Source organism: Histoplasma capsulatum (assembly GCF_000150115.1).
Source record: "Histoplasma capsulatum G186AR genomic scaffold supercont2.19, whole genome shotgun sequence".
Lineage (NCBI taxonomy): Eukaryota > Fungi > Ascomycota > Eurotiomycetes > Onygenales > Ajellomycetaceae > Histoplasma > Histoplasma capsulatum.
Window position 1 is genome coordinate 18,836 of NW_025544819.1, and position 25,310 is coordinate 44,145.

The window sequence follows — 25,310 nt, forward strand, 5'->3', positions numbered from 1 at the left end:
TTCATAAGCAGTCTAGTGTGACAGGCCAATCTGGATGACATAAGGAACTTTCCGACTTTCCCTTGACAAGGATTTTCGCATGTGATTGTGGCTTAAAATGACGTCGCATGTCCTTAATTTCAACAGCAAACCATTCCTTCTCTTCATCATCTATCCATGTCGGTATAATTTTTGTATCTAAGGTGTTTGGTCTTGTTTCCGAAGGAATTTGGAATATGGGTAGGGTTCCTTTCATTGGGAGGCTGTTCTGGTGAGTCTGCTGCATATCCATAGTATTAGGGAGCCCCTGAAACAACTTTGTATCTTCTAATGATCTCTCATGTGTGCATTTGTTTAGGAACGAGTATCTGGCTCTGTTCAGCTCTCTCGTATTAATCTCCGTCGAAGTGCTATTGCATGTCGTAACACTCTGTCTTCGTAAGTATCGACATTATCTCCCTCTTGGATTAATTAGCAGGCTGACCTCTTTACGCAGCTCAGCCAATCATACAATTTTGTTATCGGCAATCTAAAGTCTTATTCAAGGCTCTAGCTTCACCACAAGGACGCCGAATACGGGCACTGCAAACTTCAACCTCAGGGAAAATAGCATCCGCTTCAGACTTTCTACAATTGTGCGCTCTCTGGGGCTACGAAGCGGAAGAGCATGTTGTACAGACAGGCGATGGCTATCTTCTTTGTCTGCACAGGCTGCCGCGGAAGAAAGGCGAAGATTTCTTCGGAGTGAACGCTGGCGAAGGGGCCCGACAGAAGCCAGTGGTTTATCTTCACCATGGGTTGCTCATGAATAGCGAAGTGTGGGTCTGTTTGACAAACGAAGAGCGTTGCCTCCCTTTCCAGCTCGTCGAGAAAGGATATGATGTGTGGCTGGGGAATAATAGAGGGAACAAGTATTCGAAGAAGTCTATCTTTCACTCCCCGTCATCGACAGCATTTTGGGACTTCTCCATAGACCAATTCGCCTTCCACGATATCCCCGACAGCATCGAATACATATTATCAGTCACTTCTCAAAAATCATTATCCTATATAGGATTCTCTCAAGGCACTGCACAAGCATTCGCTACGCTGTCTATCCACCCGACACTTAACCAAAAAATCAACTTATTCATAGCACTGGCACCGGCAATGTCCCCAGCGGGACTTTCCAATGGAGTCGTCGATGCTCTCATGAAAGCATCTCCTAATGTCCTCTTCTTAGCTTTTGGCCGTCGAAGCATCCTTAGCTCCACACCAATGTGGCAAACAATCCTTTACCCACCTATCTTCGTCCGCATCATCGACATATCTCTCTCATTCCTATTTAATTGGAGTAGCGTCAACATCAATAGCGATCAAAAGCTTGCGGCATATCCACATCTCTTCTCCTTCACAAGCACGAAGTCCGTTGTACATTGGTTCCAGATCATCCGCAATAAGAGCTTCCAGATGTATGATGATGATGCAGGACCCTTGGTGAACATCAATAATAACAGCCGCTACTACAAGCCCGCCAAATTCCCCACAAAAAATATCAAAACACCAATTGTCCTCGTTTACGGGGGCCGGGATAGTCTAGTGGACATCGATGTGATGCTTGGGGAACTACCGAACCATACCCTTGCGACATCAATTTCCCATTACGAGCACCTTGATTTCCTTTGGGCAAGAGACGTTGCTGATCAGGTGTTCCCGCACATCTTAGATGCCTTGAGATCACACGGCTTACATCACACGGGCGTGTCAGAAAAAAAACAAAATTATCTCTTGAAGGAAAATGATAGCAACATTCCTCATGGCCAGAACGAGAATAAAATTCCAGTCGATAATGCTCTATCCCAGTGTGTACTGAACGAAGCCAAATTTCCCAGACCAGCGAATCACTTGCATGCACAATCGCCAGATCTACCCTCTTATTCTGAAGATGAAAGGTTGAGATGAAGCTATTAACTAATGGACTTTGAGAATATGGGACCTCGCAACACTTCCCATGTTTCACTGTCATGATATTTTTCATTGGCAGTTCATTCCGTTGATTTTAAGATAGAATAGGTTTCTTCCCCAGTATACCCAGATCTATACAGATGGATAATGTACATAATGCATATACAAACCTAATCCTACTGACTAGTAAGGCGCAACTCCATTTCCAATTCGAAATATGATGCTTGCAATCAGTCTCGCCCCTCACATGGGCCAGAAATGTGATCAATGCTCCGCTAGGTTTATGGTGGAAGAAATCCAGAAGCAAATTTGCTCATCGTCATCATTCAGGCTCCTCTCAAAGATGAGTTTTCCCAAGTATTGTCTTCTCATTCAACAGAGTACAGGTACAGTGAAGGAAAAAAAGTTTGAAATACTTGCTCATAGACTACGGACCGTAGTTCCTTTTGACTTGAATAACGTCTATGGGATACCTCTCTCCGCACCCAGAGCTTCGGTGGGTTATCCGCATGTAGGAGGTGTTACTCCTGCACGGCTTGGGAACCCTTTAAGGTGGAACGGAGGATGCGGGCATGACTACTCGGCTATTTGCTTAATAGAAGTTCGAAAACTATTTCTAAGCGACGTGCCGGTATCCAAAGGAATTGCCCTGGTTGTTCAAGCGCAAACTCTTCGAAGGCTCAACGAATGAATAGAAGGCGAAGCACAGTTACATAGTCCATCTCCATATTCTCTACGCAGTATTCGATATTTGTACCAAGTTGAAGGATTGATCTCTTGTTCTCTCTCATGAAAATATATCTATATATATAATGAAACACGAATATCTGATCTTCATTCTGATTCCTAATTTGCTCCTTGTCAGTCCGTCGTATTATTGTCCGAACATCACCCACAACGACCGTTCCTAGTCAATAATATCCAATTTCTCCAACTTTCATTCGTTTGATCAAGTACCAATCGGTTACTCAAGCGTCAGTGCATTTTTCTTTCTCTTGACTTCTGCAGGCAATACATCCCCAATCAAAAATTGACAATAACATTTTCACAAATATAACGTGTAACCAATGTCGTGGAACTGATATCTTCTCCTTGTTGTTGCGCTTTTTGAAACCAATCAACCGCTCAGCAATGCCCTAAGAAATATATTTCGCTGCGGGAAAAGGAGGCCTAGAGGCTTTTCTGGTTGTATCAAACTGAAGAAGTGTTGCAAAACGGATGACTCGGAAGAATGATCACGCTCTCCACGCTTAGCCTCTCAGGAGATGCCCTGTTCTCGGAAAAGGGTGGAATTCTTCGACACAGTGACATGCAAAACTATCAGCACAGTTGATGGCACCGCTGCTGTGCCAGCGTCTTCTGTGCTAAATGTGTCAACAATTTTTTGTCACACAGCCACGATGAGAGGGCCCATCCTTCTCGGACAAGCTCATCAGGCAAGAACATATGAGGGATGGAGCGAAAGGTGCATTGATCAAAGTTTTTAAAACTGCGCTCATTCCCATTAATACTATTTGAAGCAACAGTCTTCAAAACATATTCCCCAACCTTATTGAGCACTTCTCAAACACCCCCGTAAGTTAGCCTGGCTTATGACCAGCGTCTAGAAGTATCGAAATATTTTCTTCCCGTGTTAGAGATGGATTTGCAAGTGCAACTTTGTGGGGTAGGCTACTGTCTGGCGGGAGGACATAATCTCCAACCGCTGCAAGAGGGAATGAGTGCATCCTGCAGTGGCCGAGGATGAGAGTATCACCAGACCCGGAAACGTGCTGAAGCTATTTCGAGGCAAAGGGATTGTTCCCGGTAAAACGGAATGTCGACCCTAAGAGCTGCGAAACAGCAATGATCAACCGCCTGAAAGATGAGGCTTTTTTGTAAACAGCGCGAGGGATGAAGCCAGAAGGGAGTGGAAATTGGTCTCCCGTCTAAGCGGAGTATATCAGAAATTATCAAAATGTAGACTCGACCTTTTCGCTTTCATCAACGAACTAGATAATCAAGAAATATAAGTAAATACTAGTATCAATAAATAAACAAACTTCTAGAGGCCCGCTGTCAGCATATATAGACTTGCAAATAAGCAACTGAAGAAGCACAGAACAATCCTAACAAATAGTCGGCGAATGGAGACGGGAGAAAGAATTGATCCTTGCCCCTTGAAGAAAAGTCCTTGCAAGTAGTAACTAGAATTTATATGGTCAGCATTTTGCATAGTCAATTATGAGTCTAATATTGAGATTTCCATCTCAATTTCCAGCACACGCAAGGACTTATACTTGGCTTAACCAATGAATGCCCTTGTAAACCCGATGCGACCCCCCTCATTTTTGCTGGCTTCCACAGTCTTGACCTCAGGATTCATTCAACTTCCCAAATAAATATTTTTATAACAGGCAGCTTGCAAATTGATGTTTAAGCTTGGCCGTGAGGTGCACGTTTCTCAATAACCTAACCCAGCAATCTTCAACCGCATTGAATGGTACGTCTGGTGCTGGTGCAAAAACACGGCATGTTGCTTCACCCCACTAACGTGTGCAATTTGCCGGAAAGGGGGTTTTCATCTGGGATAAACGGTGATTTTAACGGGTCTTCCCTGTGCTCCCTCTACACTGTGCCTAGGTAGTTACGTTGAGTTTCATGTTTCCGAGTATCTTCATCAATTCTAGATAACCGCTAATTTGCACAGAGAACCCCAGCAAAGTTCCGGTGAAGCACCATAATGGAGACGACAAGCACTCATGCGCTGCTCCCACTGACAGAAAAAACATGTGGGCTCTGCAAAACGCAAGGGAACACCCTGCGCTGCTCCCGTTGCCAAGTCGTCTACTACTGCAGCCGTGAGCACCAGGCTGAACACCTCAACGCCCACAAGAAATCCTGCAGCCAAGTGCGCAAATCGCGCGATGCGCTCGCGGCCGAGGAGCAGAAGCTGCGCGATATGCCAGCAGACGTGCTTTTCGCGGGCGACGCTTTTAACACCTGTGTCGGGCACTTTTGGGGGATCATCGAGACGCGCCCATACATGCGTGCGCGCAGCGCGCTTATCCACGCGTTAATGGCTGTTGAGAGCCGGGAGTCGGTGCAGATGCAATTGGAGCACGCGAGAGATATGCTGCGTCTCTGCCGTGGGGATAATGTTGGTATTCGCGTCGCGGTGCCGGGCGCTCTGTTGCAACTGGGCAGGGATCAGGAGTGCTACGATTTCGTCAAATGGTATGAGACGACAGGCCAGCAGGACGATTACGACTGGGGCGACATAGAGGGGCCATTCCTGGATGTTCATGACGCAGATGTCTTTGAAGACGCTGATTACGTGTGCCACCGTTTTATTTCTCTGTGCCTTGGAGCGGGCGTGCTTCTGGTTAAGACCAGGCTGCTTTTGGATCTGATGGACTTGCAAAGCTCAGCTGTCGACTCCGCCACACGGCCCACACCTGCTGAGGGCCCGCGCCTGCGCAGCTCCATAATTGCGAAGAATGCGGACATTTTAAAGCGCGGGGATCATACGGCGGCGATTGGCTTGCTGCAAGATCAGGTCAGGAAACTCTACAACGCCCTCCACAGCTCAAACAAGTACTTTTGGGAAGCTCTGCTAGCACCGGAGAAGCATCTGCATGAGCTGCCAGCTTACTATTCGCCTGGTACCCTATCAGAGGTGCAGTCGATGCTGAAGTATATCTACCCCGCATGGGCTATGACCCCAGGAGCTGTGGAATTGATAGAGAATATCACTTTGGGGAAATTTTAATGGTCAAGAAGAAGTATAGGGGACACCGGCCGAGAGTCTGCACAATGACATGATTTTTTCATGTCAAGTCCGCCGATTTAATAGCTACAAGTTAGGTGTTGATTTTATTTTTTATTTGGTTTGCTTTTATAGGTTACATGGATTCAAGGATTTGGCACTTTTGGAATTTTTGGCGGATCCAATGGACCTCCAACTCAATGCTTTTCTTTTCACAGTGATATATATATAACGACCAATAACAGGAGGGAAAAGAAAAGAAAAGAAAGCTAGGATGTTTGAATAGGCACTCGAAAAATTTTTCAAGGCCCTTTGTGATACAGAAACATTGCATAGATAGGGACAAAAAATGAGATAGACATTTCCCAGGCCCCAGCACCACGATCCAGGATAGGAGACTATACTCAAGGTCCTTCCGCACCCTCGAACCCAAATCCTCTGCTTTCTATATGAGTCGTCATCGTTCAACGGCAGAACAAATATCATGCCACATTTTTTGAAAGCGGAAAAACGGAAAGCAGGGAAGTGTCATGGCTATGCTGTCCAATGCGGCAAAGGTGAGCCATATGACGTGGTATTTCGAAGCAAAGAATACTTAAGAGAAATGAAAAAGGAAGAAAAATCTTCAGCAATGACAACGTAGTTTGTCGGTCAAATTGAAAACTCGAAATGTGTCAAAAGTGATTTTATTTCCTAGGATTGCACAATGCCGAGAGTGTGATCCAGATATCCGGAGGAACTATTTTGGATAAGCTTCGTTGTGATGGTTTTTTCCACTGTCCTGGCGGTCAAAATAATCACGGAGGCGGTAGCGGTGACTTGGACTTGATTTTGAACCCACATTTGCCATTTTCTCCAGCATAATGATTCCCAGCAACGCTCGAGAGGACCCACAGCCCAATGGCCTCTGAGGCATCGATAGCAGAAATGTGTGCAGCGTCGTAGTAATACAGGAGGTAGATATAGACAGACCTGCTCGGCTAATAGATGTCGCCTGATCAATCCATCTGCCTTGTGCAAAGTTAAACCGCACGTTCACCATGGGCTCTGGGGGATTTCGAAGCCAGGAAAAGTCTAGACTCTGGCCATCTGTGGCTGGAATTGCTGATGCTTTTCTGCTTTCCCGTGTACCTCTGGGGTATTTTCTGGGGCTCGAAACTCACCGTCTGATGTGCTGTTTCAAAGGCATCGAAGCGTCGTGTTCTGCTCCAACTTCCGTTTGCCCAAGAGTTTGCCCAAGAGCTCGTTAGGTTAACCACTAAAATGCCCTCGTTATCGTTGCTCACTAAACCCGGTGCTATCCTCTTCTCAGCCACACACACACTGAATAAACACCTCCATCATCTTCAGGTCCCGTTCTTTTCTGCGGTGTGTCTCTTCTGCGGCTTCTTCTGCTGCTTCTGCTGCTTCTCGTCTTCTCTTGATTCCCTTCACGGGGGTTTCCTCTCGTCTTTGTAGCTGCATCCTTCGTCTCAGCATCCTTGCTCTCTCCGTCCCACCGCTGCTTTGGCCCCCAATTGCTCTCTGTCCCACCGCTTCGGCCCCCAATTGCTCCAATTGCTCCAATTGCACCTGGCAGTGGCCTTCTCCGCGTACCCATATCCCATGTCCTGATTCAGATTTGTATATCTTTTAGAGTTCCCGTCATTCTATCCCTTCCTACACACCGCAAACAACCCCTCTTCCCCCCCAAATGCATCCGTCGACACTACCCAAAAATTCACACTCTGCTTATTCTCCGTCCTCAGCTTCATCTTGCTTTCCAAGGCTGCTCACACACATTGCCTGCCGCTGTCACCAATAGCAAAGCTCAACTTCTCCCTATCCACCACCGCGCTCCACTTCTCGACCGGCCCTCACCCCACCCGCCCTAGGTTTGGGCTCCAATCCTTGTCCCTCTGCAGTTTTGAAAGCAACGTGATCGAGGCCTCCTGTGTCCTGTCCCACTCCGCCGATCGAGATCTTTGAATCGCTGCCCACCAACCCTAGCCGCCTATTTCCCGCCGTATATGTGCTATCTTCCGTGGACGGCAGCATCCAACTGTACTGCCGAAAGAAACGGATAAATACCTACACGCTTTGCCTAGTTGCCTAGGTTTTCAAGTTTTCCTTGGATCTCACGAAAACTGCTCTGGAAAAGGTGCTTTCCCCTTTTGACCCTGGGTTGATCTCCCCTGGTCTATCGTCTTGTTATTTGGGAGAGCTCTATCGGTCGAAATCAGCGCGAAGAATACTTTCCCTTCTTCTTCTTCTTTTTTTTTTTTTTTTTTGCTTCTTGCCTTAACTGCGCAAGCGCCTGCTCTAAGGCGGGACAAGGGTTCAGTTATAGGACTGCCAATAAGCGGGCACATTTGGCCGGGTTGACTCGGGCATAGATTTTTCGCGGTGGTCAATCGATATTACCTCCTGTCCCAAAAGAAACCGCATCGTTATAAGGTCGAAGACCCGGACAGATCCCCCGGCTCACCTGCCCCATCCCCTACCGAGCGCCAAGTACACGCCTCCAACTGTTCCAGCTTGTATTTCTGCTGGCCCTGGCCGTCACGAACTGGGTCTTGCAATTTTTTCCCCCCATTCTTCTTGATCGTTAACCCTTCCCGCAACGGCTATTAGCAATAAAATTGTCCGATCGACCACTATGAGCTCAAATCTGAGATTACAGCCTCGGTAAGGGAGGCTATTTTTCCTTAATTATTCCTTGTCGGGTCTGGTTTATTAGCCGCCCAATTTCGCAATCTAAGCTTGGAAATGTGGCTGACGCGCTCTTTTATAAATCAAGAAGAGAGTATCACATCGTGGTTCTTGGAGCTGGTATGAAAAACCCCGCTGTCGCGTCACCTTGGTGCAAAGAAAACAAAACCAAAAACAAAAAAAAAAAAAAATTAAATTAAATTCAAACCGCTAACAATTGGGACTCTTTTTTTTTCTTCGCAGGTGGAGTTGGAAAGAGTTGCTTAACTGGTATCTATCTTTCCTCACCCCATGCTCAATTGTCGTCATAATATCCACCTGAATGTGTGGGCTTCATTTCCGCCCACTCGAAGGAAAAAAGAAGAATAGGAAAGAAAGAAACAAAGCAGAAATGAAGCGAAGAATCAACACACAGCTTTATCATATTCTAACCTGATTTTGTTCCCGCAGCCCAATTCGTCCAAAATGTCTGGATTGAAAGTTACGACCCGACTATTGAAGACTCGTATCGCAAGCTGATTGAAGTGGATGTGAGTGTCGCGACCACAACATCTCTGATATCTTCTGCGTGCGACCAGTTCTGTTAATCTTTTTTCTTCTTCTCATTTTCTTCTCCATCTAGGGGCGACAATGTATTCTGGAGATGTACGTAAAACCGGCTTTTTCGCCTACACCCATACGCGAGTCCACGAGGAGGTGTGATCGGGTAGCAATTGGCGACGAACGGATTGAATATAAATTTCCACATTCTAGGAATATTCTAAGGACTTGAGAACGAACGGCTAATTTAACTGCTGTGCAGATTAGATACTGCCGGGACTGAACAATTCAGTTAGTGGATGATTCCTCCCTTTTCTATGTATACCTTGGTTTGATTGGGCTGTATTCTAACGCTTTACTTCTAGCTGCTATGAGGTATGAGCTTGTCTGCACTCTTGCATTGCACGTACTTCAGTGTGCTAGCCATGATTGCTCCCGTTTTTCGAGAGAACAATCCAAAAAATACCATACACTCGCCTTCACATCTCAAACTTCAACCCCTATCCCTCCCTCCAACATGCACTTTGCCTAGGGGAAATCCCGGACAATCAATATATGTAAAAAAATATTTAAAAAGCACATAACAAACCTGACCATGAACGCCCATCTAACCCTTCCCCTTCTGAAAACCTCCAGGGAACTCTACATGAAGCAAGGCCAAGGCTTCCTCCTCGTCTTCTCAATAACATCCGCGTCTTCCCTCTCCGAACTAGCAGAACTCCGCGAACAAATCATCCGGATAAAAGACGACGACAACGTCCCCATTGTCATCGTCGGTAACAAGTCAGATCTCGAAGAAGACCGTGCCGTCTCGCGATCGCGCGCCTTCGCCCTCTCCCAACAATGGGGAAACTCTCCTTACTACGAAACCTCCGCCCGCCGCCGCGCAAACGTCAACGAAGTCTTTATTGACCTGTGCAGACAGATTATCCGGAAAGACATACAGGCAAGCCAGCAGCGGAGCATGGAGCTGGCGATGAATGGGAGGGTTGGTGGTGGTGGGGTCGGTGTCGGGGGTGGCGGCATTGGTGGTAGTTCTGCTGGGGGTGGTGGTACTGGGCGTGGGGCGGAAGGGCACAGTCGACAGAGCGGAGTCCGCTTACGGAATCGGAGGAGAGCAAAAGTGAAAGGGGATTGTGTGATCTTGTGAATTCTTTCTTTCCTTCTGCCCTACGGTTCGGCTTTTCCTCCCCCACCTTCTTCTGTGTTTATTTGGTTTTCTCTTTCTTTTTTATATACATGATATATGGCCTTTCTATTCTATACTTCCTCCTTTTTCCCGGGGCTTTTTTGTTCTTGTTTTTATCTATTTCTGATGTTTCTTCTACCCTTTGCCTTTATTCTCTGTTTAGTCGTCCCACTCCGACATATTTTCGCACAGAGATTTTTGCTCCCACTATTCTCCTCATCTTTATCCGTTTTTCATGATTTCATTTCATTTCATTTCACTTCATTATAAGAATCTTTTTCTATTTCTATTCATGGTTTATTTTCACTATCCGTTTTAGAATAACTCTTACCTGTATATTGCTTGATACTTAGAGTTGCCCATTCCGAGATTTATCCTATTGTCGTCCATTTTTTCCCTTTTTCTTTTCTTTTCTTTTCTTTTTTTTTTTTCGTTTCGTGTCTAACCCTTGCTTCTTTTGCCTTAACTTTCCCCTTTTCTCATTTAACGCTGTCAACATACCATCCGAAAATTCATCCAAGAAATTAACCCCCTTGTTTATTTTAGAAATCAATTGCATTCTTCCATTCTTCCCAAACCTTTTAACCTTTTATCTAGTTCTTCCTTTTTATTTTTCCCCCTTTCTTTTTTCACGCTTCTGAGAGCAAGCCCACTAGGAGGGAGGAATATGCATTAACGAAGTGGAAATTGATGGGGGGGATGGATACATCCAATCCATGTGGTACCTGCCATAGATGCTACAACGCAAAAGACATTATTAACGTGGTGCCCCTAACTTTCAATTAATTAAGTCTAACTATGGGAAACAGTTGCCCGCTATCAATAACTAAAAGAGATTCATCTCAACATCTCAGCACTTGTAGGGCCTCAAGTTCTCGATAACTTGCGCCGCTCAATTTCGAATATATGTGGTTTTATTTATTATTATTATTATTATTTTCTATTTTCGGTAGTTGCTTGCAAGGTTATATATATGTAGATTGATAGATAGAACTGCCAGGGGTGGTAACCCAAAAGCAAACAACTGGGGAAAAGATGGAAATACGAATAAACCACAGGTATGTTGTGAACAAGCTCTTCTCCCTCATCGCTCCTTTCGTTTACGATTGAGCGGAAGTTTTATTTAGAGACGGTGTTCCCGTGTATGTTTTTGGGATATTTAAGAGATGCATTTATGAATTGAAGCAGTCTTGTTTGTATGCGCTACCATTTTAGCTTTTATCCTTTTTTTTTTTTTCCCCTCTCCCGCAATCTTCTGTACCGGAGTCTTTAGGTTGTTATCCCACCCTTCCTGACCTATGTATGTTCTGAGAACTGCACACGCTGGCCCTTGTGCGCCATAGACTTTTTTTTTTTTTATTCAGTGTAACCTGTAGCCTCCAACTATGTTTTAGGATGTTGCCCGTGTGTATATAAACCACCTACCTCACAGAAACAATGGGTTTAACTTTTAGCGAACAAAATAAATATATATATAAAAAAATAAAGTTAATACATGACTTCTAGCCACCGTCTATCTGCATTTCATATACAGAGTACGTTTTCTAGTGATAGAGTAGCAGTAAGCCCTGGAGTCCCGCAATAGCTATAAATCCATCAATACGTACATGTACACGCAGAATGAGGGGGACAAAGGGAATCGTAAACAAAAATCATGGAGGCGCAAAAAAAAAAAAAAAATCAATATCAATATAACTATAGGAAAACACCCATATCTAACGCAAATTTTACATCCTGAAAACTCCAAACTTCGTCTTGACCTCCTCCGCCCGGCCTCCTAACGCAGCCGCAAGACTCAAACCCAGCACCTTTCTCGTATGTGCTGGCGGAATCACGCCATCGTCCCATAACCGTGCGGAAGAAAATATCGACTCCGACTCCGTATCAATGCGCTCCTTCAGCTTCGGATCGGCCGTGCGGCCCACGGCCTCCATGACCGAGGAAAGCTGTTCCGAACCCATCACGCCGATCTTGGCGTTGGGCCACATGAAGAGGAAACGGGGAGAGTAGGCGCGGCCGCTGGTTGCAGTTTGATTTTGTTAGCTTGCAGGATCTCATTTGGGATTTGCGTTGAGGGGTTTGATTAAACGAGCGGGAATGGAATATAAAGCAAAGCAATAAAAAAATGTTGGGGGGAAAGGGGGGGAGAGAACATACCACATTCCATAATTACCCGCGCCAGCGCTGGAGCCAAACACAACAGTGAATTTAGGAACATCAGCACATGCCACGGCCGTGACGAGCTTAGCTCCATTCTTCGCAATACCGCCCTTTTCCGCATCCGCGCCTACCATGAAGCCAGAGATGTTCTGCAAGAATATCAGAGGGATACTGCGCTGAGCGCAGAGTTCGATGAAATGAGCACCCTTGAGTGACGACTCGGAGAACAGGATGCCATTATTCGCAACGATGCCGACCTGCGTGCCGTAGATGCGCGCAAAGCCCGTGACGAGCGTGGTGCCGTAGTCGCGTTTAAATTCGGCAAATTCGCTGCCGTCGACGATGCGGGCAATGACCTCATGGGCCGGGATTTGGCGGCGAAGATTGGTGCCGACGATGCCGGAGAGCTCTGCTGGGTCGTAGAGGGGTTCTTTTATTGTCGAGAAAGCGTTTGGTTGTGATGCTGTGTTCGATGGAAGGGCGGTTTTCGGCCAGTTGAGATTGGAGATCGACCTGCGGGCAAGGACGAGAGCGTGGGCGTCATCAACGGCGAGGTAATCGGTGACGCCAGAGATGGAACTGTGTAAGCGGCCTCCGCCAAGGTCTTCTGCAGATACAACTTCTCCAGTTGCGGCTTTAACCAGTGGTGGGCCAGCAAGGAAGATGGTCCCCTGGTTCTCAACAATTATGGATTCATCGCTCATGGCGGGAACATACGCTCCGCCTGCCGTGCATGGTCCCATGACTACCGAAATCTGCGGGATACCCATGGAGCTCATTCTGGCCTGGTTGAAGAAGATCCGTCCGAAATGGTCTCTGTCTGGAAACACGTCTGCTTGATGGGGAAGGTTGGCTCCGCCGGAGTCAACCAGGTAGATACAAGGTAGCTTGTTCTCCTGGGCAATTGCCTGTGCGCGCAAGTGCTTCTTGACCGTGATCGGGTAGTAGGTGCCTCCCTTGACAGTGCTATCGTTTGTTACAATCATACAGGAGACTCCCTCGACCGTTCCAATCCCGGTGATAATACCGCCGGAAGGCACATCTTCGCCAGGGTAAACCTGGTGGCCCGCAAGTGGAGAGAGCTCGAGGAATGAGGTCCCCGGGTCAATCAAGGATGTGACGCGGTCCCGGGGAAGCAGCTTTCCACGAGCGATATGCTTTTCCTTTGCTTTTGGAGGCCCTCCCTTGGCAATTGTGGAATGGAGGTCAGCCATTTTGGCCAAAAGCTCATCCATTTGAGCTGCATTTTCCTTGAAGTCGGCCGAAGAGGTGTCCACAGATGTTGGCAGGACGGATATAGCTGATGCCTGATGTGTGTGCGTGTAATTGGCAATTGATCTTGTAGTCTGACGGGAAGCGATTGCACCACGAGGCCCTGCTACTCGCAATTGGCGGCTGGATGCCAACGCGGTGCGAAGGCTGCGGAGAAGCATTGAGGAGGGAGCACGGATTGACGCAGCCATGACAAGATGTCAAGTATCAGCAGCGACGGATCGATGATTGAATAAATCTCTACACTGCCATATCATGGCCAACCCGACAGGAGTTAAAATCAACACGATATGAGAAAAACTTCGCACCTGAGTTCAGTGCTTCGGATGTTGTTGCGGAGAACTTGACGGAACAAGCTCGTGTCCCGTGACCCGGTGTTGGAGATAGCCGACGGCAACCGCGTCCTCTGTTTCGGCAGACCAGAAAGGGTAATTCTGCCCTGAGAGCTCGACCAAGGCTGGGGCACAACGGCAACCTCTCTTGTCTTTCTTGCTCCTCTCGAAAATACTCATCCTTGTGTTAGTTTCGCACGATAATCTTTTGATATGGCGTCTCCATGTCTTCCTCGCATCCTTGGTCGCGCTTCCAGAACTCTTTGCCGGCCACGGAGACAACTGGGCCAGCTTCTCCAATGGCGGGCAGCGTCAACAAAACATCCAAAAGGTTTCGTGCCACCGACACATGATGACCTGGTGGAATTGAGAGAGCGGGTTCAAGAATTTACAAGTACGAATACCTTGTGACGTCGAAATTTTAGGCCATTGGGATAGAGGGCTAATTTAAGTGCGCTACACAGGAAGAGAGATTCCAGAAGAGGTCGCTGCCCGGACAGATCTCCAGAATAACTTCCCCGCCGAGATGTGGCAGAAGCTTGGAGAAGCCGGGTAAGTCGCTAACATTGGAATAATTAAGTAGGTGTACGCTTTTACTGACATTCCCTTTCTTTTGAACCAAAGATTTCTAGGTGTTACCGCAGATGAGCAGTATGGTGGCTTGTCAATGGGCTACCAAGCACACTGTGTAGTTTTAGAGGAAATCAGCAGAGCTTCAGGTGCGTATACGTTTCCCACGACTGAGAATCGTATATATAATGGAATATATACTGACACTCTGGTTACTTTTCGATAATAGGCAGCATTGGTCTCTCTTATGCCGCCCACTCCCAACTTTGTGTTAACCAGCTCTCTCTGAACGGCAGCCCGGAACAGAAAGCCAAATTTCTTCCAAGCCTGATCTCAGGACAGAAGATTGGCGCGCTGGCGATGTCAGAGCACTCTGCAGGTTCGGATGTTGTCAGTATGAAGACTACTGCTAAAGCTGTGGATGGAGGGTATCTGCTTAATGGAACAAAAATGTGGATTACCAACGTCAGTACAACATTACTCCCCCTTGCATGTTGCCATCAGCAACGGTGAATAAAAATCTGAATTTCTCCTTTTGGTCCCGAACTTTTAGGGCCCCGATGCCGATTATATCGTCGTGTACGCAAAAACGAAGCCCGACCAGGGCTCCAAAGGCATCACTGCCTTCGTTGTTGAGAAAACATTCAAAGGATTTTCCTGCGCTCGGAAACTGGATAAGCTCGGCATGAGAGGTTCAAATACTGGCGAATTGATATTTGAAGATGTATTCGTGCCACAGGAGAATATGTTGGGAGCGCTCAATCGCGGTGTGAAGGTGCTCATGGAAGGGCTTGACCTGGAGCGTCTTGTCCTTAGCGCAGGACCACTAGGGTAAGGGATTTCACCTCATTCAATTTCTACATAAGGCTGAGCCAGCGGGAAGCTGTACTAAAAGCCGAAACACCACAAATAATGTACGCAGCATTTGCTAACTGAACAACCCCGCGCGCTCGCGCTCTTTTGTTTTATCTAGGATAATGCAAGCAGCCCTTGACCTCGTGCTACCTTACACCCATACCCGCAAACAATTTGGCACCCCAATCGCCCACAACCAACTCATCCAAGGTAAGCTCGCAGACATGTACACTAAACTCTCCGCATCCCGCGCGTACACCTACGCTACAGCCCGCCAAATTGACGAAGCCGCTGCGTCCTCCTCGAGCGAGGCAAGCAACAGCGCCATTCGCACTCAGGACTGCGCTGGTGCGATCCTATATGCTGCGGAGCGTGCAACGGAGTGTGCGCTTGATGCCATTCAGCTCATGGGTGGCAACGGATATATCAATGAGATTCCAGCAGGACGGCTTCTGCGGGACGCTAAGTTGTATGAGATTGGGGCGGGGACCAGTGAGATTCGAAGGATGTTGATTGGGAGAGTGTTCAACAAAGAATATTCGTAGATTTTAAATCTAGATGGAAGGGGACTAATTTCATTCATTAATTTTATTTTATGTAATTTGTTTTGCCATATAAATAAATACACATACCGTGGGGCAGCTTTTTTTTTTATTTATTTAATTTTTTAATTTTTAAATTTTTTTTTTTCGTCTTCGATACGGTACCAACATACGTAGTTGATGATTTTCTGGCCTTAACCTTGAGTTTAACTGGATCTGACAATAAATTCAAGATCCAGCAACTAAAAATGGATTACAATCCCTCTAAATACTGTTAAATCTACAGATTATTGCCGCCTACGCAGTAAGCTAGTTACCTCGTGCCCTTTATGGAACTCTGATGTCACGAAACCTCAAACAGAATTTTTCCCGGCTCCGTACTACGTATGCTAGCAACTGCCTGCTGCCGCTTTCTTCTGTAACCTCTCTCACAATTGCTTGTCTATATAGAAGTGATTAGTATTTCCCCTTCGATAATTTCCTTCAACTGTTTCCTGCAAGACACCCGACCTCTCTAGATATGTGCTTGTACAGTACATGAATCGCCAAGTTCTGAGCTTAGCTATTCTTGCATCTCTCCACCATCCCCGCTCCTCCCCGACCACTCACACAGGACACCATATATACATACACTGCAAATACTTAGACAAGAAGCAAAGAACAGTTGGAAGGGTAAAAAACTGCGTCCCATTACACCTACTATGTCTGATGACGAGGAGTACTACGATGATGACTTCGATGCTGAATGGTTCTGGTTCGATGAAGGGGAGAGAGAGCTTGCGGTCAGTCTCAATTTTCCCACCCATCCCAAAGCCCTCTTCAATCCTTCCTCTCTCACAAACCATTTGTGTCTTCGTTTATCGAACTAAAGAAAATATCCGGTCGATTCCCTCACTCCTTTGCTCGCGGGGAAGAGGGAATTGTGTGTCATTCTGCCTTTTTTAGGACGACCTAGCAGCAGGCACAATCCATTCGCCTGTTTACATGGACCAGGGAGCTTATGATGCACTTGACAGCGCATCCGACTGGGACTATTGCACGGACGAGTACTTCGATGATGACCTGTCCATTCTGCACAAGCATGACATTAAGCCACAGACACCCTCCAAAGGCCCATCGGTGAGAAAGAAAAATGTGATGAGGAAGGGGAATACAATGAAGCAAGGCGAACAAGAGCGCGACGACAGTGATAACAAGAAAGATACCAATACCAATTCCTTCTGCCGCATACTTTGGCGGCCCTCAAGCTTCCTGGATGATCAGGGTGAGCTATATGAGCCGGGCAATGGGGAGAAAGTAGCGTTGCTGAAGAATTGGCGGGAGATATTCAAGGATTCACAACCGAAAAGGGACCATAAGCTTCAGAAATATTCTTCTCCTTCTCCTTCTCCTTCATCTGCTTCCCCTTCGCATCTCCCACCACCGTCGTCGTTCTTGAAGTCCGTGACTGGCCGGAAACAGCCAGGACGCCCAAGGAAGACAGGAAAGCGGAACGTGGTTGTCGAAAGTGTTGATACGCCCGTATTTGATAATGAGGGGTTTAGTGAGGAAGGAAGAGAGGGAGGTATAGCTGATGGTGATGATGATGGCGAAGACGATGGAGGATATCGTACCCCACCTCCAACCTTTCTATCCGCATCCCAGCAAGGCATTTATGGAAAATCGCAGAAGACAACCACTGGACCATCTCACAGACCAAAGAACAATGGCAAGGATCACAATAAGCGCGATGGATCACATCTCAAATCCGTCATCTCAGCCTCAGCACAGGAGGAGGACTTAGAATCCATCCCAATCATGGCATCCTCGCCGTCATCGTCAACGGAAAACTCCAAGCAACGCTCTGGTCGTCTTTCCACTTCTTCCACAGCAGCAACGTCAATGTCAACGCAATCCGCAACCTCGACCTCGCAAAATGGGAAGGGTTCGGGGGAACCCGGTACTCTGTTCCAAGATGGCTATGGCAAAGCTAGCGGTTCCCATATTATACCCCCAACCGGAACGGGCAGCTCACCCCCGACTCAGCGTCGTCAAGGTTTGAAACGAAAAGCGTCTAGCCCCCCAGAGAGCACCGATGGAGATTACTGTGGGAAGACGAGATCGAAACGAGCCACGAGACAGAAGCTGGACAGTGACGCTGGCGATGATAACATTGACGCTCGCGGCAAGAGAAAGACAATGAATAACCGGGAACCACCTCCTAGCAAGTCCAGGTCTTTGCGGCAGAGGAAGAAGTAGTTAGTTGTAGAGGTTTTGAAGCAAGGTGATAGATAATTTTTATCTTCTCTTTTTCATTTTCATTTTTTCATTTTCATTTTTGACCTCTATGGCGAATAATAGTGAATAGTTTGATCAATGCCCTATCTTGGCCCCGCTTCACGATTTTAGCCCGTTTGGGCAATTGACCATTTGTTTGATTGTGCGTTTAGTCAAAGAAAGAACACCATCTACAACTAGCAATTAAGACCTAAGAATCCTATACTCCGTTGTTTAGACATCATAGCTTTTTTCCATCGAGGGTAACCAGAGCAGACATTGTATCAGCCCAATCAAACAAGGATGACTTGGCCCGGCTTCCAACGCGCCGGGATCGCCATTTGCCGAAGTCACGGGGCTTAGCGCTCTCAGGCTCGGCTATCCTTCCGCACGCCATTCCCCGCCATTCTGCGCTTTCCATCGGCAAAAGCTACTGGCCTAGGACCTTTTTGCTAGCCTTCCTTGTCTGCGATGCCGTACTGAGTAAACTACCCTTGATATATCTGTTGTTATGGATTTGATCACGACCTCATAGCTATTTGTCTTATGCTTTAATTTCAACTTTACTCGATATCCCTAGGCTGCCCAGCTACCTGTCTTTCAGCATTCATTGACAGAACTCTTACGTGTTTGCACGTTGAGGACATCAACCCGAATGTCTTTCATCTCTCGACTGCCCTCCACCACCTCCCGCCTCGGGGCAAGGGCAGTTATTCTCAAGCCAACAACAGCGGCGGCAGTTCGTGCCAATTCCTCTCTCACAGGCGGTCCCGAAAACAAACCGCTCAACTCCATCCTCATCGCCAATCGCGGCGAGATCGCACTGTGAGCCTGTCTCTTTTAATTCCACTCTGGGAGTCTAGAAACGAGTCTGACAATATCTTGTTTTGGAACTTGTTTTTTCCAGACGAGTAGGACGAACAGCTTCACAGCATGGCATTCGAGTAACGACCCTCTATACCGACCCCGACGCACGGGCTCAACACGCGCTAAGTTCCCCGTTCGCGTTCAATCTGGGCGAAACATCCGCGTATCTGGATGGAGATCGGATCATTGAGATCGCGCAGAAGGAGGGTTGCCAGGGCATACATCCCGGTTACGGTTTTGTGAGTAATTATTTAATTATTTACTTTTTGCTTTCTTCTTCTTTTTTGGGGGGAATGGGCTGGATTTCAAACAATGAGTTTATTGGGATCGGTGGGCTGACGATGATGTTACGCAATTTTTTATAGTTGAGTGAGAACTCTGCATTTGCGCAGAAATGCACGCAGGCAGGCTTGGTTTTTATTGGCCCTCCGCCTAAGGCTATCGAGGCTATGGGTGATAAGAGGTATGTGGTAGATGCATATGTGTATTTTCGTCCAAAGGGCAAATGCTCACTTGGATATGTGTAGCCGATCAAAGGAAATTATGACGGCAGCAGGCGTCCCCTGTGTGCCTGGCTACCATGGAGATAACCAAAGCATGGAGTTCCTTGAAGCAGAGGCAGAGAAGATCAAGTTCCCAGTCCTCATCAAAGCTGTGAAGGGTGGCGGTGGTAAGGGAATGCGAATCGCCAGCTCCAAAGAGACCTTCCGGGATCAGCTTATTTCTGCAAAATCGGAGGCGATGAACTCCTTCGGCGATGACACGATGCTGGTTGAGAAATATATCACGACTCCACGACATATCGAAGTACAGGTGTTTGCGGATAAGCATGGGAACTGTGTTGCGCTGGGTGAGAGAGATTGTAGTATCCAGAGACGTCATCAGAAGATCCTTGAGGAATCCCCCGCCCCACATTTGCCTGAGGCAACACGGAAGGATATTTGGGATAAAGCACGGGCGGCGGCGTTAGCTGTAGGCTACGAGGGAGCGGGAACGGTGGAATTCATCTTTGATAATGACACGGGGGAATTCTTTTTCATGGAGATGAATACCCGGTTACAGGTCGAGCATCCGGTTACGGAGATGGTTACGGGACAAGATCTGGTCCATTGGCAGATTCTGGTTGCTGAGGGAGCCCCGCTGCCCCTGACGCAGGATGAAATCGAGTCTATTATGGCGACCAAGGGTCACGCTATCGAGGCGCGTATATATGCCGAAAACCCTGATCAAGGATTCATCCCAGACTCTGGCCGCCTCCTGCACGTTCGCACTCCTGCAGCGACAGAAGACGTGCGGATTGACGCTGGTTTTGTTGCCGGCGATGAAGTATCTTCGCATTACGATCCTATGATCTCGAAGCTGATTGTCAGGGGATCTGATCGGACGGAAGCTCTACGGAATCTCTCCATGGCGCTGGAACAGTATGAAGTGGCGGGACCAATCACCAATATCGAATTCCTGAAACGGGTGTGCAAGAGCCCAGACTTCGTCTCTGGGGATGTTGAGACGGGCTACATCGATAAACACAGGGCTGAACTATTTGCAAAACAGCCTGTAGAGGATGAAGTTCTGGCTCAGGTTGCACTATACTGCCTACTCAGTTCCTCCAAAGCGGGCGGCCCAGCAGGCGCAGTGGTTGGATTCAGCCCGGCATATCAAGAGCGACAATTTACGTTTGTAGAAGCTACTGCGCAAGCCTCATCAGAATTATCTGGCAATGCAGCATCCTTCAACGTCCAAGTGCAACAAACCGGCGAAGCAACATTCAACATCGTCGTGAACGGCACTAGTTTCGAGAACGTCAAGGTCCAACAGCAACCGCATGAGTCCAACGTCGTCACTTCGTTTTTCCCACACACGAGACTTGACACGACAGTGATTCGCGACGAGGATGCCATCACAGCGTTCCAGCGTGGGAGACAGTATCGGTTGAAGATCCCGCGGGCTAGATGGATGGAGAAGGCGCTGGGGATTAAAGATACCGCAAACAGCGTGCTCGCGCCGATGCCATGTAAGATCTTGAGAGTCGAGGTTGTGGAGGGGGCGACTGTGGTGAAGGACCAACCACTCGTGGTTATTGAGAGTATGAAGATGGAAACTGTGATTCGGAGTCCACAGGATGGGAAAATTGAGAAGGTGGTGCATAAGGCCGGGGTAAGTTTTTACACCCTTTTCTCTTTCTCTCTTTCTCTCTTTCTTTTCTTGCATTTTCTTTCCTGGACTTGGAAAACAAAATTACCTCTTAACTAACTCATCGCGGGACATTTTTAGGATATATGCAAAGCCGGAACCGCACTCGTTGAGTTTGCAGAGGCTTCTGACGCAGAGGCGAAGACTTCATAACTTAACTACCTATTCGACATACGGTGACTCGGTGATCCATCTTCGTGCCGTGCTTTCTGTATGGGCCAAGCTCTTTATTCACCGGCCGTCATCTTTTTAAATTGCAAGTAGAAGGAAATTGAGATTCTACCATCTTGCCATTCCACCCTTCCTGCGCCCCTAAGACTCCTTTGTTTGCGTATAATATACGAACATGTCCTGTTGTTTTCGTTTATTTATTTATTCTTTTCATGTGAATGTATACTACATATAGAGAAGAGAAAGAGAAAGATTTTTATACGACCCCGATAGATTTAACTTGACGACACGGTCGTGACTTGCTTGAATTCTGGGCACATTCATTCTCTTTTTGGGTAGCTACGGATCAATTTGTATCTCGGTATATACCCTGCTGTCATGATAATTGAATCGAATCGGCACATGGCATCGGTGTAGAACAGCCAGTAGACCAGCGACAGCTCTTCCTCAGATTTAAAAAAAGGGGGGGAAAGGGTGAGAATGAACTGCGAGTTGTACCAAAGACTTGTCATTGATCAATTTTGCCGCACTAACGAGAAGAGAAAATGTCGAAATTATGGGAATTTACATATTTTTACACCAAGGTTGCATCTTACGTTTAGATGGACACCGACTGCTGGGCATTTCTCCATGGCTGTTTTATGAAAGGAGGTTGAGATTCCAGATAGCCAACACCAGGCTGATTGCCACTCGAGTCAGTGGAGGGGTTAACTTGGTGGTCAATAATAATTGGCAGATGTTGTCGAATATTTATTGGGACAAAACAAACCGTTCACAAGTTTCGTAGAAAAGTCTGTTGTTCATCTGACTCCTCCAGCCGATCTCCTTGGATGAACTATTCTTAGCGTCTGTAGGGCCCAAACCCCCCCTGGGAACCCACCCGAGCACCTCTAGAATGCCCCCTAGCGTTGCCCCCAAGCCTGGTCCCGGTGCCCCCGACTGCCGCAGTTCCCCACCCAAGCTCGCCGCGTGCTCTCGCCTGTGGGCTGCTCACCGCCTTGCCAGAGCCTGGGCCCGCCTGGCCGGCTGCTCCGGCCCCGGCTGCGCGGCCTGTTCGCCTGTGCCTGCTCTTCTCCCCTCCTGCGACGCTGTGTTCGAAAAGTCACGATAGTTCGACTGAGCCGTCATCTGACCCAGCGATCGGGCTCTCTTACTCGGGAAAAATAAAAATAAAAATAAAAATAAAATAACCTGGGCTGGCTCAACCAATTCTGAATTTTCCTCTCCTCTCTCCTCTCTCCTCTCTCCACTCCCCCTTCTTCCCACCTTCAAGCAATGTTGGCCGCTGCGAGAATCGTTCACATCCATCTTGATATCAGATAAAATTTCGTCGTTTTTCTTTTAAGATCGGACAACGCTCGTTTCCCGTATTTTTTTTAAAAAAATAAATATAAATTGCTCATTCGCTTTTCGCCATCTGGACGGCTTGTTTGTGGGAAAATTATCTGCCCGGCTTCTCCAGCCCTTTGCACTGCTTTTTTATCCGCTCTACTTTCAGGTCTCCCACTGATACGGTTTCCTGAGACGCTATCCTAGACACTGCAGAATTGTCCTGGTGAGTCTTTAACCTTATCCAGCAATTCTTGATATCAATGGCAAACGGTAGAATTACATATCAAAAAATATGCCCCGACTCCCGAACGCTATTCAACTATTCCTTCATATAAAGCTTCCCCATTACTCTCCATTCCATTACTGATTGCTATTTAATATAGAACACCCCCGAAGCAAGCACTGTAAAAGGCTACTACTATGTTCAAGCCATCAATTGCCAGCCAGATACTCCGGGTTGCCAGCCATGGCTGCAAGGGTGCAGCAGCTGTCCGTTCCACATCTAGACCGGCTCTCATCATCAACACCACGACCCGCAGCATCTTCACAACCCCTAACCTAAATGCCAACAAGAGAGACGACAAGGACGACGACCCGTTCAAGAAGTCCAGCACGGCTGCTTCCGCAGAGGATACCGCAGAGCATGAGGGTCGCTATGCCCGAACGGATGAAAGCGTCCGCGTCGAATACCCCGAAGATCATGAGATGCCCCGCAGCCCCATCGTCCAGGGCCGCGGCGGGATGCACTTCAAGCGGACGCTGGCGTCCTTTTCGCTGGAGGGTCGTGTTTCGGTTGTTACCGGGGGCGCCCGTGGATTAGGGCTGGTTATGGGCCAGGCGCTCGTGTCGTCGGGCTCTGATCTTGCCATTGTGGACTTGAACAGTAAGCAAATATCAGGACCCTCCCGTTTCGTGATTGCGGGTAGCAGTTGGAGAGATTTTTATATCCCGTTTTGTGCAATGCTATCTTGTCGGTCATGTGATTACATGTGACTGCAGCTCTGGTTTCTATAGCTCTTATCAGATACCTCAGGTACTGACTGGAAATCTAGAGGAGGAGGCTGAGGAGCAGGTGCAGAAGTTGGTGGCTCAGTATAGGGAAGAAAACCCGGGCATTGAAATGTACGCCCCTTTCCCCCACCAGAATTTACCTACACCGAGTCACCTTGGGACAAATACAGAATAAAGAAAGCAAATTGAAAATTGATACTCTCCAAATTCTAACCATCACAACTTCCCTCGCTCCAGCATGCCCAAGGTAACCGCCCATTACGCCGACGTTGCAAACCCCGACTCCGTCAACGAGTGCATCACCAGTGTCCTCGGCGCCCACGGCCGCATCGACAACCTCGTCACCTCCGCCGGCTTCACCGAGAACTTCGATGCCATCTCCTACCCCTACGACCGCATGCAGAAGCTCTGGGGAGTCAACGTGGACGGCTCGTACCTGTTCGCCGTGGGCGTCGCCAAGCACCTGCTCGAGCGCAAGGCGCCCGGCTCCATTGTCATGATCGGCAGCATGTCCGGGGCCATCGTCAACGTGCCCCAGCCGCAGGCGCCGTATAATGCGGCGAAGGCCGCAATCAGGCACCTCGCCGCGTCCCTGGCGGTTGAGTGGGCGCCGGCGCATATCCGTGTTAATTGCATTAGTCCCGGATACATGTTGACTGCGCTGTAAGCTCCTCGTCGTTCTGTCGTTCTGTCGTTCATGGTTTTACTTTTATCCCAATGTTCTCCTCCTAAAACAGGCAAGCAAAGGGGGTTAGCCAACTGACTTGAAAAAACTTCATAGAACCCGCAAAATCTTAGACGATAACCCCGAACTCAACCGCCAATGGACTTCCCTCATCCCACAGGGAAAGATGGGCGTCCCCGAAGACCTCATGGGCGCCGTGACGTTCCTCCTCAGCGATGCGAGCAAGTATGTCACTGGAGCCGACCTCAGAGTTGACGGCGGATATACCCTCACGTAGAGAGAACAATTAAATCTCTCTCCGGCCTTCCTTTTCTTCTTAGAATTGGGGCATTTTGCTTTCGCAATGTTTTTTTTATTTTTATTTTTTCCCCCTTGCTGGCTTTCCGCTTTCTTCGCGCCTTGGGTTTCGTGTGTATGCTGGGTGAGGGCGGCGCTGCTTCGGTATCCATTATTTAATAATAATTTGTTCGCTTTGTCCTCACGCGCTACCTTTTTTTTTTTTTTTTTTTTTTTTTTTTTTTTTTCTTTTTCTACTCCGAAGCTCGCACCAATCCCCCTTTGCCCCGAGATTCAAACGTGTATGTTGTTATTGCTATTGCTTATTCTCATTCCGTTTCTTTGTTTTTCTTCTGTTCTACTTTCCTTCTTTTGTTTTTCCGTCTTTCTAATTGTTTTTCCTCTAGACATTGCTCCTTGCATATTTCCCGTCACCTATTAAATTGTTGTTTATTATTATCATTTTTTTTTCCGCCTCCGTCAACACTTTCTCCGCGGGTCTGTTTAATGATGTCATTTTGGCTTTTCTATAACTATATATAACCTTCTTCTGTTCTTCACCATGTATACAGTACATCTTCAGTGCATCTCGGCCTCTCGATAGTTGCGTGGCCCTCTGCGTGGCCCTGAATTGGCACACCCATGGAAAAAGGTGGAGGGGGTGGCTGGTTTAGACTCCGTGGTTGGATAAGAAAAGTTC

At 47.5% G+C, this 25,310-nt stretch overlaps 8 protein-coding genes across 8 annotated transcripts; 6 read left to right on the forward strand and 2 right to left on the reverse strand.

The window, feature by feature from the left end:
* Positions 1-139: 139 nt before the first annotated feature.
* On the forward strand, positions 140-2,759 carry HCBG_08900 (triacylglycerol lipase; the record flags this gene model as incomplete). The annotated part of the gene is made up of 3 exons (XM_045435949.1): positions 140-250; positions 338-417; positions 476-2,759. The coding sequence occupies 3 exons, from the start codon at positions 216-218 to the stop codon at positions 1,918-1,920; spliced, it is 1,560 nt and encodes a 519-aa protein (XP_045283271.1).
* Positions 2,760-4,273: 1,514 nt separating this feature from the next.
* HCBG_08901 (uncharacterized protein) lies at positions 4,274-5,674 on the forward strand (the record flags this gene model as incomplete). The annotated part of the gene is made up of 1 exon (XM_045435950.1): positions 4,274-5,674. One exon carries the CDS (start codon positions 4,646-4,648, stop codon positions 5,672-5,674), a length of 1,029 nt encoding a protein of 342 aa, XP_045283272.1.
* A 794-nt stretch (positions 5,675-6,468) lies between these two features.
* HCBG_08902 (uncharacterized protein) lies at positions 6,469-7,708 on the reverse strand (the record flags this gene model as incomplete). Its single annotated transcript, XM_045435951.1, has 4 exons — positions 6,469-6,651; positions 6,835-6,929; positions 6,994-7,281; positions 7,537-7,708. The coding sequence occupies 4 exons, from the start codon at positions 7,706-7,708 to the stop codon at positions 6,469-6,471; spliced, it is 738 nt and encodes a 245-aa protein (XP_045283273.1).
* A 601-nt stretch (positions 7,709-8,309) lies between these two features.
* On the forward strand, positions 8,310-10,601 carry HCBG_08903 (uncharacterized protein; the record flags this gene model as incomplete). Its single annotated transcript, XM_045435952.1, has 8 exons — positions 8,310-8,338; positions 8,451-8,482; positions 8,606-8,632; positions 8,813-8,892; positions 8,985-9,007; positions 9,165-9,193; positions 9,268-9,277; positions 9,539-10,601. The coding sequence occupies 8 exons, from the start codon at positions 8,310-8,312 to the stop codon at positions 10,050-10,052; spliced, it is 744 nt and encodes a 247-aa protein (XP_045283274.1).
* A 1,064-nt stretch (positions 10,602-11,665) lies between these two features.
* HCBG_08904 (methylcrotonoyl-CoA carboxylase subunit beta) lies at positions 11,666-13,813 on the reverse strand (the record flags this gene model as incomplete). The annotated part of the gene is made up of 2 exons (XM_045435953.1): positions 11,666-12,110; positions 12,249-13,813. 2 exons carry the CDS (start codon positions 13,682-13,684, stop codon positions 11,819-11,821), a joined length of 1,728 nt encoding a protein of 575 aa, XP_045283275.1.
* Positions 13,814-14,068: 255 nt separating this feature from the next.
* On the forward strand, positions 14,069-15,825 carry HCBG_08905 (isovaleryl-CoA dehydrogenase; the record flags this gene model as incomplete). Its single annotated transcript, XM_045435954.1, has 6 exons — positions 14,069-14,249; positions 14,320-14,407; positions 14,480-14,574; positions 14,655-14,890; positions 14,979-15,256; positions 15,399-15,825. 6 exons carry the CDS (start codon positions 14,069-14,071, stop codon positions 15,823-15,825), a joined length of 1,305 nt encoding a protein of 434 aa, XP_045283276.1.
* Positions 15,826-16,242: 417 nt separating this feature from the next.
* Positions 16,243-21,612, forward strand: HCBG_08906 (3-methylcrotonyl-CoA carboxylase biotin-containing subunit; the record flags this gene model as incomplete). The annotated part of the gene is made up of 8 exons (XM_045435955.1): positions 16,243-16,604; positions 16,768-18,059; positions 18,326-18,554; positions 18,659-18,903; positions 18,986-19,184; positions 19,311-19,408; positions 19,473-21,099; positions 21,217-21,612. 8 exons carry the CDS (start codon positions 16,524-16,526, stop codon positions 21,286-21,288), a joined length of 3,843 nt encoding a protein of 1,280 aa, XP_045283277.1.
* Positions 21,613-22,688: 1,076 nt separating this feature from the next.
* On the forward strand, positions 22,689-24,611 carry HCBG_08907 (D-arabinitol dehydrogenase; the record flags this gene model as incomplete). The annotated part of the gene is made up of 5 exons (XM_045435956.1): positions 22,689-22,861; positions 23,022-23,521; positions 23,691-23,760; positions 23,887-24,312; positions 24,431-24,611. 4 exons carry the CDS (start codon positions 23,059-23,061, stop codon positions 24,609-24,611), a joined length of 1,140 nt encoding a protein of 379 aa, XP_045283278.1.
* Positions 24,612-25,310: the final 699 nt, after the last annotated feature.